Below are 11,751 nucleotides of genomic sequence, written 5' to 3' on the forward strand. Positions count from 1 at the left end.
CTTCCCCTTCCGCAGCCGAGGCTCCATTGGAGCAAAAAGATGGCCCGGGCGCTGGAGATGGCTCCTTGGCCTCTGCCCCAGGTGCTAGAGTGGCTCTGGTCACGACAGAGCAACGCCCCGGATGGGCAGAGCATCGCCCCTGGTGGATCCCGGTTGGGCGCATGTGGGAGTCTGTCTGACTGCCTCCCCGTTTCCAGCTTCAGAAAAATACAAAAAAATAAATAAATAAAAAATAAATAAAAAGTTCAATTGGAGCCTGACCAGGCGGTGGCGCAGTGGATGGAGCGTCGGACTGAGATGCGCAGGACCCAGGTTCGAGACCCCGAGGTTGCCAGCTTGAGCGCGGGCTCATCTGATTTGAGCAAGAGCCCACCAGCTTGAGCCCAGCGTCGCTGGCTCCAGCAGGGGGCTACACAGTCTGCTGAAGGCCCGCGGTCAGGGTGCATATGAGGGAGCAATCAATGAACAACTAAGTTATTGCAACTCTCAATCAAAGGTTGGTGATTGATGCTTCTCATCTCTCTCCATTCCTGCATGTCCCTCTCTCTGGCTCACTCTCTGTCTCTGTAAAAACAAACAAACAAACAAACAAAAAACTGAAAAAAAAAAAGAGTTCAATTGGACCAGAAAAAGCAGAAGGAGTCCATCACCACCAAACCAGTACTACTAGAAATGTTAAAGGGTTTTCTTTAAGAAGAAGAAACTATGAATAAGAAAATATCACAAAGAAAATAATTCATTTTTTCTTTCCTTTTTTTTTTTAGATTTTATTAATTCATTTTAGAGAGAGGAGACAGAGAGAGAGAAGGGGGGAGGAGAAGAAAGCATCAACTCCCATATGTGCCTTGACCAGGCAAGCTTGGGCTTTTGAACTGGCTACCTCAGCATGCCAGGTCAATGCTTTACCCACTGCACCACCACAGGTCAGGTTCTTTCCTTTTTCTTAAGTGAGAAGCAGGGAGGCAGAGAGACTCCCACATGTGCCCTGACTGAGATCCACCTGGCAAGCCCCCTACTAGGTGATGCTTTGCCCTTCTGAGGCTGTTGCCCTGTTGCTCGGCAACCAAGCTATTTTAGTACCTAAGACAAGGCCATGGAGCCATCCTCAGCACCCAGGGCCAACTTGCTCCAACCAAGTCATGACTAAGGGAGGGGAAGAGAGAAAGAGTAAGAGAGAGAGATAAGGGAGAAGGGGAGGGGTGGAGAAGCAGATGATTACTTCTCTTGTGTGCCCTGACTGGGAATTGAACCCAGGACATCCATACGCCAGGCCAACACTCTACCATTGAGCCAACCAGCCAGGACAGAAAAGAAATTCTCACTGACAAAGGTAATTGCATAATAAAAGCAGTATACCCTGGCCGGTTGGCTCAGCGGTAGAGCATCGGCCTAGCGTGCGGAGGACCCGGGTTCGATTCCTGGCCAGGGCACACAGGAGAAGTGCCCATTTGCTTCTCCACCCCTCTGCCGCGCCTTCCTCTCTGTCTCTCTCTTCCCCTCCCGCAGCCAAGGCTCCATTGGAGCAAAGATGACCCGGGCGCTGGGGATGGCTCTGTGGCCTCTGCCTCAGGCGCTAGAGTGGCTCTGGTCGCAACATGGCGACGCCCAGGATGGGCAGAGCATCACCCCCTAGTGGGCAGAGCTTCGCCCCCATGGTGGGCGTGCCGGGTGGATCCCGGTCGGGCGCATGCGGGAGTCTGTCTGACTGTCTCTCCCTGTTTCCAGCTTCAGAAAAATGCAAAAAAAATTTAAAAAATTAAAAAAAAAAAGCAGTGCATCAATCAATAAAGTAGTACTAAAGCTAGTACAAAGGTTAAAAGAGAAATTTAGGAAGATCAGGTATAAATACAACAGTAAATTAAGGGATATACACATACACACACAAAAGAAGTAAGAAATAATGGCAAAAACATATATGTGAAGAGGTGAGTAAAAAAAATTCTAGAATGGTCTGACCAGGTGGTGCCACAGTGGATAGAATGACATCTTGGGACACTGGTGGCCCAGGTTCAAAACCTTGAGGTTGCTGGCTTAAGCATGGGCTCACCAGCTTGAGCTCAAAGGTCATGGGCTTAAAGCCTAAGGTCGCTGCATTAAGAGCAAAATTGCTGTCTTCAGCAAGGAGTCACTGGCTAAGCTGGAGCCACCTCTCCCCACAAGGCACATATGAGAAAGCAATCAATGAACAACTAAAATGCCACAAGAAGAAGTTAATGCTTCTCATCTCTCTCCCTTGTCTGTCCCTCTCCCTCTCTCAAAAAAAAAGAAAACAATTCTAGAATATGTTCAAACGTAAGCAATTATTACCTTAAAATAGACTGCTATAAACATAGTTTGCTATATATGAAGCACATGGTAAACACAAACTAAAAACCTATAAGAGATATATAAGAGATGAAGAGAAAGAAATCCAAATACAACACTTAAGGGAAGCAACAACATACAAGAGAGCAAAAGAGTAAGAAAAGAGCAGAAAACTACAAAACCAATCAGAAAACAATAAAAGTGTAATAACTACATATCTATAAATAATTACTTTAAATGTAAATGGATTAAATGCTCTAATCAAAAGAAGAATGGATAAAGATGTGGTACACATATAGTGAAATATTGTTTAGCCATAAAAAAGAATGAAATCTCATCAGTTGCAACAATATGGATGGACTGAGAGGGTATGATGCTAAGTGAAATAAGTCAGCCAGAGAAAGGCAAATAACAGAATTTCATTTCTATATGGAATTTAAAAAACAAACTAATTGAACAAATAAAACAGAAGCAAACTTATCAATACAGAGAATAGACTAATGATTGCCAGACTGTGGGCAGGGTTGGGGGTGGACTAGGTGAAAAAGGGAAAGGTATTAAGAAATACAAACTGGTTATTACAGAATGGCCATGGGGATGTAAAGTACAGAATGGGGAATATAGTCAATAACATTGTAATAAGTATGTAAGGTGCCAGGTGCAAGACTTATCATCAAGGTTATAATTTTGTAAGTTATATAAATTTCTAACTACTATGCTGTCATCTGAAACTCATATAACATTAAATGTCAACTGTAATTAAAAAATAAAAAATGTTTTTAAAAGTACATTTGGGTTGATGATACTGTGTTAGTTATTTAGGCATTTAGAGGAAAGTTATTTTATTTTATTTATGTATTTTTTTTAAGTGAGAGGTGGGGAGATAGTGAAACAAACTCCGCATGCACCTGGACAGCCCTGAGATCCACCTGGGAACCCCTCGTCTAGGACTGATGCTCGAATCAGCTGAGCTATCCTCAGCACCCAGGGCCAGCTCTGGAACCAACCAAGCCACTGGCTGCAGGAGGAGAAGAGAGAGGGAAGGGGGAGACAGAGGGGAAGAGAAGCAAATGGTCATTTCTCATGGGTACCCTGACTGGGGATCGAACCCGGGATGTCTGCACACCAGGCCAATGCTGTAACCACTGAGGCAACCTGCCAGGCCCTTTTGGCAGTTTTTAAAATTGTGATAAATATAACAAAATTCATAACATTTTAACCATTTTTAGGTGTATAAATCAGTGGTACATTCACATTAAGCAATTTGAGTAGTTCATTTTTTACACATTATATATAATTTTTTTCCTGCTACTCTCATTTATAAATCCACTAGAAAGCAACCAACAAGACTTGCCTTAAAATGAATTCTAGCACTCAATGGACTTGTCTGAGTATAATTTGAAATGAACATATCACTAGAGAGAGGATATAAACACTGACTAGGGAAATGTAGCAAAAACTGATTCCTTTTTAATGAAACTTATTTAATTATTCTACAAAACCATTAGACTAATAATAATAATACATGATTTTCCTTCCTTCATTCATTGCATTCAATTAAGCCAAGCACTGTTCTGCACATTCAGGTACAAGTTTCTTGATACTTAAAAAAAAAAAGTACCATTATTCAAAACCATCATAGTTTGGAGTAAGGAAAGGTTTATGGGTTGAAAAAGTCCAGCTTGAAAAGATGGGTTTCTTTATGGTTTCTACAAATCCATCTTAAGAGAGCCTAGAATTCAGAAGTCTTTTACTTGTCGAAGCTAGGGAGGACAGGCTAGGCCAGAGGTGATGAGGGCCATAGGGCCTTTTGACAAGGGGCTGATTTTGCAAAATCTCAAGCCTCCAGCAGGATTCCCCTAGTTAAATAGCATATGTATACATGGGGCTGTTAGCCTGAGGCCATGGGAGATACAGGGGCTATAATTAAGATAGAGCAAGCATTCTGCTATGCTACATGCATGCTTGCATGTTACATGCAAGAAATGAGCAAAGTAATTCCAAATCCTTATAAATCCTATTAAGAAAATAAACCAGTAAATATTCATTTTCCCAGTCACATTAACCATATATCAAGTGTTTCATGGCTACATGCAACTAGTAATTACCCCTTGAACAATAAAAAAAGGAGGGGGAGAAAAAAAGAGAAAAAAAAGAAAGGAAGAAAGAAAGAAAAGGAAGAGGAGAAAGAAAGAAAAAGAAAGAAAGAAAGAAAGAAAGAAAGAAAGAAAGAAAGAAAGAAAGAAGAAAAGAAAGGAAGGAAGAAAAAGAAAGGAAAGGACAGGAAGAAGGAAGGAAGGAAGGAAGGAAGGAAGGAAAGAAGGGGAGAGAGAGAGAGAGAGAGAGAGAGAGAGAGAGAGAAAAGAAGAAAAAAGAAAAGAAAAGAAAAAAGAAAAGGAACTAGGCAGTGTGATAAGGGGTGATTGAAGTTGGGTTTTGGGGAAGGCCTCCTTGTGGAGGTGACCTGAATAAAATAAGACAGAGAAAGTGCACCACCCTAGGGCAAAACAGAAAAGTCAGCAACAGAAGAGCAAGGTATCTCTCAGGCCTTGCAGGCCACCCTATGGAGTGCCACGGGAGCTAGGGTGATGTGAATTCTTTTCTTTAATTTATTTATCCTTAAAATAAAACCATTGGTTGCTGTTTGGACAATAGATATAGGAGGTTATGTGAACAAGGGTCAGCTCCTTCATACTTGTAAAAACAAAACAAAAAAAGTGTGTTTCCTTTTCATACTGGATTAAAAAAACCTGCTGAATATACCACCGAATATGAACAGGAATGTGAACTTTTTGTGTGTGTGACAAAGACGGACAGAGAGAGGGACAGATAGGAACAAACAGGAAGGGAGAGAGATGAGAAGCATCAATTCTTCACTGGGTCTCCTTAGTCTCCTTAGTTGTTCATTGACTGCTTTCTATATTTGCCTTGGGGGAGGGCTATAGCAGAGCTAGTGACCCCTTGCTTATCAAGCCAGCAACCTTGGGCTCAAGCCAGCTACCTTTGGGTTCAAGCCAGCGACCATGGGGTCATGTCTATGATCCCACGCTCAAGCGAGTGATCCCTCGCTCGAGTTGGTGAGCCCGCGCTCAAGCAGAAGACCTCGGGGTTTCAAACCTGGGTCCTTCGCGTCCCAGTCCAACGCTCTCTTCACCCTGTCACCGCCTGGTCAGGCAGGAATGTTAACTTCTTAATTTTACCTTTGTAAAATCTATCTCTTTCATAACACAGTGCTTGCTATCTGATTTCCCTTTGGCCAAGTATGCTTTCCCAAAAGCGCCTTCCCCAATGGCCTTAATCACGTCGTATTTATCCATGGTCTCCAATGCATGAAATTTCCTGAAATTAGAGAAATGAAATTTTATCGCACACTTTTCATAAATGTTAACAAAGTCGGAAAATTGACCACTAAAATGTAAAAGAACTCATTCTTTCTAAAACTTCCCTTCTAACCTTAACAAAAACAAATAACTCTCCTGGTGGCCACAGGTAACAACCAAAGTGAGACAGCTTCTCTGGGGCCTCCGAGATCAGATTTGGGTTGTAGTTTAGTTTCCAGTACACTACAGTGTTGTGAGCTTGAGCATTGCCACTTCTATGAAGTCGGCATATCCTTACGCCTGTGTAGTTTTACAGTCCAACCATTCTCAACGGTGGACTGCCCCCTGGGAGACATTTTGGAAACTTGCAGGGTTTTTCGTTTATTCTCTGCAGAGATCAAGAGGCACTGTGGCCTTTAGAAGCCGCAGGAACACAGGATACCAAGATTCCGAGGTGCCAGGGACGTTCCGCACAATCAAGGGTTACCCCGTGGCCCTACAACATGAGAAAGTCTCCCACATATTCATGTCCCTGGAAAAATCCGTCTCTCTAAAGCTAGAACCCAACTCTATTTTACATCTAAATACAAAGTATTTTTTTACACGGTTTTAATTAAGAATTTTTGAGGGATGCAATTACACACAAATCAAGGCTTGACTGACAGCACTTGGTTTTGTTTGGAACTTTACCTAAAACTGTTCACCATTTTTGGAAGGCACGCCTCCACTGGCCACACTGCTCCCGGTGGCTGGGACCGTCACGGTCAGGTGACTCCCTGCCAGGGCGTGAGCACCGGCTCATTTTGTGCTTGTTGCAGGGTAGCAGCACCAAGCATTTACAGATGTAAATACTTTATACTATTGTTTTCTTGGAGTTCCCCTTTAAGTTTCAGCATAATGCTGACTTTTTAACATTGCATGAGCAGGCATGCCACTTTGTTGAGTAATTTGTGTCAGGGTAGGAAGGGGGGACGTTTGGGTGGGATGGGGCTGGGCACCAGCTCCGCACCCAGAGGCTGCGGACACCCGAGTTTTGAGGGAAGCAGACGGAATCGAAACTCAAGGGCATTTGCGCGGAAACTGATGGACTCCGACCCTCCCGCTCAGGTGGCACCAGCGGGTGAAAGCCCCAGGTTTTTGGGGAAATCGCTCTCCCTTAACACTCCTGAGGGTGGCCAGCGGGTGGGCGGCCAAGCTCTAGCTGCAGCGAGGGAACTGAGAGTTCCAAGCGTTGCCATGGAGACTGACGCGCGGGAGACAGCTCTCCTGCAACTCGAGTCTCCCGGACAGTGGGCTCTTTCCCTTTCTCTGGGACTCCAGGAGCCGGGGGTGGGGGGCAGCTCGGGGTGAGGACAAGGGTGGCCGGCCCGATGCATACCTGCTCCACCGGCTCCACGGGGAAGAGAAGTGTCCCGGTGGACGTGGGTTCCCGAGGCCACCGCTCTTCTCGGTCACTGGGGCGGAGCCATGAGGGAACGTGGGCGGGGCCGAGGGCGAGAGAGGACTGGTTCTCACCCTCCATCTGCAAGAGGGGAGTTGGGAGACCTGTCTGTGTCACCTCCCTTTGCCTTAGGTCGGAACTCCTTTGCTAACATTCAGCAAGCATACCGCTCCTGTTCTTGTTTACATGTACCAGATGCTTTGCATACATTATCTCTATTTTTTACAACAACCCAGCAAGGTAGTAAACTCCCAGCTTTATAAATGAGCTAAACTGAGATACGAAGTTTTTTGTGCAGGGTCTAAAATACTGTCAAGGGATAGAAGCTTGGAACTAAGTCCTATTCTTCAGGTTACACCTGGAGGCCTCCCGTGGGAGCCTCTTACAAAACTGGCTGCTGTCAGTGACCTGCAAACACACTCTCTTCTCCCTCCTTCCATCAGCCATCATTCCAGATTGCATATCAAGTAGCTGTTTAAAACGTTTTATGCATGTTTAGTAGTTGAAAAGGATGTAATTTCCAGCAATTAGAAATACTGACACAAAGAAAACATAGCCAATGGAATCTAAATATCATGGCAATTTGAAACTCACCTTCATTTACTTAAAAACAAAACAAAACATCTTGACCATTCTTTGGCCTGTGATATGTAGAATTGGGGCCAGTTGAAAACTGAATTGGGCAGGGCAGTCATTGGGGCTGCTGGAGCTATTGCTGTTCCACGTTTGATTGTTTGCAGTGTCAGGCTTTAATAACTTAAAACACGGATTTCTACCAGACAAGTTACAGCACTGATGACCAAACACAGCAGTCCTATAATAATGGAGGGAATGGAGGACCCTATTGCAAACCGTATACTGGCTGTGAATACTCGCAGCAAGTTCCACTTGTCCCTACAGACAGGAGGCAGCCCCAACAGCCACACACTCAGGCATGTATTCCAATGACATCTCAGCCATTCTACAGAAACAACTTTAAGGATGAGCCACCTTTACTAGAGGATTCAGGAATCAATTTTTACCGCATTTGGCAAAAAACACAACAGTGTTACATCCACTAAAAGTAGTAGATAGAAGGCAGCACCATGAGACTAATCTGGCGGGACCCTGTTTTTTCCCCTGCCTTTGGAGCCATATTGTTACTGGCTGGCAAAATCTAGTTTGGCTGTATATCTGAGATCAATGCAATTGGATGTCTAGGAATGTTTTGCTTACCCTTAATAGTATAGCAGGTGTTTCATTTGGTTGTGTGGCTTCAAAGTGTGCTTAGGTACTATTTTCTTCACATGATCCTACTTTCTAGCTTTGTGGTAATATCTTCTTTGCAAGGAATGGCAGGAATCCTTCTCAATGCTAGAATTATTGGATGTATAGTTTTTCTGCCTCCAAAAATTTTATTTCTGTATTAGGTATGGAAGGACAGGAACTTCTAGTAATTTATATATATATATATATATATATATATATATATATATATATATATATATATCATATATCATATATATCCTTGTGCTTTGTTATATGGACTCTGTGCCCTAATTCTCACTTTTTTTTTAACTTAATTTATCTGGGATGTGGACATCATTGGGCCAAGTATACAAGAAGGACTCCAAACTCAAATTGGATCAGCAAATTGCTGCAGTGCAACTTCCACGCAGATCTAATGTTTGACTACTGGAACAATGGAAGTGAAGATGTATCTTTTGTTCATTTTTATAGAACTTTTTTTTTTTCTGTACTTTTCCAGTTAGAAGCGGGGAGGCAGTCAGACAGATTCCCACATGCACCCAACTGAGATCCACCCGGCATGCCCACCAGGGGGCGTTGCTCTGTTGAGGCCTGAGCCATTCTAGTGCCTGAGGCAGAGACCATGGAGCTGTCCTCAGCGCCTGGGCCAACTTTGCTCCCATGGAGCCTTGGCTGCAGGAGGGGAAGAGAGAAACAGGGAGGAAGGAGAGGGGGATGGGTAGAGAAGCAGATGGGCGCTTCTCCTATGTGCCCTGACTGGGAATCGAACCTGGAACTTCCATATGCCGGGCCAATGCTCTATCACTGAGCCAACTGGCCAGGACCTATAGAACTTTTTAATACTATATTGGACTTACCTGCAGTGGATTAGCTTTAGGTGTTTGTGCTTATACAAGTAAGAAGTGTTATTTCTTTCCTGTTCCTGCAGCCTTTGAAAAATAACTTTTTCCTTGCAAATTATCTTTGTGATAGATTTTTATCAACTGTGGGAAATTAACCACAGAACTGATCATCTTTCTTAAAAACAACCCAATCATAATAAAGAAGACACAAGACTTATTACACAAAAAATTTTTCCAAGGAATTAAGAAAAAAGTATCACTTGTATTCTTTTTTTTATTTTTATTTTTTTACCAGAGAGACAGAGAGAGCGAGTCAGAGAGAGGTACAGACAGTGACAGACAGGAAGGGAGATGAGAAGCATCAATTCTTCGTTTTGACACCTTAGTTGTTCATTGATTGCTTTTTCATATGTGCCTTGACCAGGGGCCTCCAGCTGAACCAGTGACCCCTTGCTCAAGCCAACAACCTTGGGTCTCAAGCCAGTGATCTTTGGGCTCAAGCCAGCAACCTCAGGGTTTTGAACATGGGTCTTCTGCATCCCAGGCTGACGCTCTATCCACTGCCTCACCACCTGGCCAGGCAAAAATCACTTGTATTTTTAAGTTAGATATACTTCAGGCAAAGAAAAGTGATCCCAATGTCAAGATTATGAGTTTACACTTCAAAAATTTGACATTCCTTTAAATTATCTCATGGAAATTTTGCTAAAATTCAGCAATACAGAAGTTCACAATCTACTTTATTGTTGATGTGAAATGTGAATACCTGTTTACATATGAGCATTAACTAAGGCACAGTGACCTGGATTAGCCACATTAATGCTCAAGTTGGATTGCTGTTTCCCAGAAAAAAGAAAATCACTAACCTTTTTAGAGAAAAATTTTCAATGTCACAGTTTCAGTATTGTGGTTATCAATGTTGCATGTATTTCATGCTTATTAATTTAAAATTTCCCAATTAATTAAATAAGTTCTTCTTTAACAATCAGAAAGTGTACATTATTCTTTCTTTCTTTGAATTCTCATCTCCATACGTAATTTTTTCATGCTTCAAAGTCTTATTGATCACCTTATTATAAAGATGGAAATTTCTATTTCCTGATCATAGGCTTTTTATTGGATTGTTAAAAATACTAGTAGTGCCTAACCAGGCAGTGACACAGTGGATAAAGCATCAACCTCAGATGCTGAGGACCCAAGCTTGAAACTCTGAGGTCACTGGCTTGAGTGTAGGATCACAGACGACCTCATGGTTGCTGGCTTGAGCCCAGAGGTTTCTGGCTAGAGCAAGGTTTCACTGGCTTAGCTGGACGTTCCCAGTCAAGCCACAGATGAGAAAGCAATCAATGAACAACTAAAACTGCTGCAACAAGTTGATGCTTCTCATCTCTATCCCTTCCTGTCTGTCTGTCCGCCCCTCTCTTTCTCCCTCGCAAAAAAAAAAAAAAGATTAAAAAAATTACTAGTACACAATTGATCAAAATAAAATAAATTATATTGATGCTTATGAATTATAAAAAGCAAAATTGTGTCAGAAATTCAGCTCTTAAAGGCCTGAATGGACTTTCCTCTTCCTCCCTCCCAATTAATTCAATTAGCATCTATAGAAGAATGCTCAATTTTTGCTGGAACAGACCAGATCCAACATTGATTTTCTTGTGTTTTTCTTTTTTTCTGTTTCTAAAACACATTAATATCAGAAAACAGGAACTGGAGGTTTTGTTGAGTCCCTCAATTCTTGCCTAGTTGTATGTAAGGAATCATACAGTAATTTATCACTAAATATGGTTTCTAACTGTTGAAGCTCTTGAAATTTTATTAACAGCAAAACCCTGCAAACCATTTGACTTTCAAAATGTTGCTCGCATTCATTGTCCTTCATCAATACTCATTCCATTTCTTAATAACTATACATAATTCAAGTTCCCTTTGTTTGGTGGTTTGGAAATGTTTATACACCAGGGTAATACTAAGATTTGAGACGACTAAGAGATACAGATATAGCACATAGTACTTATAGAAGCTCAGTATCTGCAAATATCCTTTAAAAACCCAAATTTAGGAACATTCTACAAAATACCTAACCAGTACTCCTCAAAAATGTCAAGGTCCTGAAAAATAAGGAAAGACTGAGAAACTCTCAGAGACCAGAGTAGACTAAGTACAATTACATGTTAGAATATAAATATATTGTGTGGGGGAGGTAAAGGTCTGTACCAGTTTTTGTATGTTAAGATAAAAAAATTGTTTAAATCTTTAAAAGATGTACATATTCCATATTTTAGCAGATCCTTATTAGTGATCCTACTATAGTTGCACAACTGTTTTCCTCTTATTCTTTACTTAAGCATTGTTCCCTTTACCAGGTCATGCTTAAGCTGCTTCCACACTTGCCCCTGAGGGATCCCCTGGGAACAGGCTGTTTATTCTCACTCAAGGAGCACAGAATTAAATGACAGGACCCAGCACAGTGTGTCATGGTGACCCATACAGGATCCTGTCCCCTCCATTAGCTCCACAATATGAAAATTTCTGATATTTTCCATACTGACTTCTCACCTTTGGCCCTATTCTTTTCTCGTGTACAGGACTGACA

The 11,751-nt window shown here is 42.2% G+C and overlaps 1 protein-coding gene and 1 pseudogene across 1 annotated transcript in view; one reads left to right on the forward strand and one right to left on the reverse strand.

The window, feature by feature from the left end:
* The window catches only part of NEK5 (NIMA related kinase 5), an 80,535-nt gene extending 73,466 nt beyond the window's left edge, over window positions 1-7,069 (reverse strand). Inside the window, exons 1-2 of the mRNA XM_066383728.1 lie at window positions 7,003-7,069; window positions 5,505-5,643 (exon numbers count right to left, since the gene is read on the reverse strand). Of these exons, the coding sequence (XP_066239825.1) occupies window positions 5,505-5,621 (117 nt within the window). The 5' untranslated portion in view covers window positions 5,622-5,643; window positions 7,003-7,069. The remainder of the gene's footprint in view (window positions 1-5,504; window positions 5,644-7,002) is intronic.
* Window positions 7,070-7,091: 22 nt separating this feature from the next.
* On the forward strand, window positions 7,092-8,627 carry LOC136404217 (protein YIPF5 pseudogene; annotated as a pseudogene).
* The last annotated feature ends 3,124 nt before the right edge of the window (window positions 8,628-11,751 follow it).

The sequence above is a fragment of the Saccopteryx leptura genome, chromosome 4 (genome assembly GCF_036850995.1).
Source record: "Saccopteryx leptura isolate mSacLep1 chromosome 4, mSacLep1_pri_phased_curated, whole genome shotgun sequence".
Classification (NCBI taxonomy): Eukaryota; Metazoa; Chordata; class Mammalia; order Chiroptera; family Emballonuridae; genus Saccopteryx; species Saccopteryx leptura.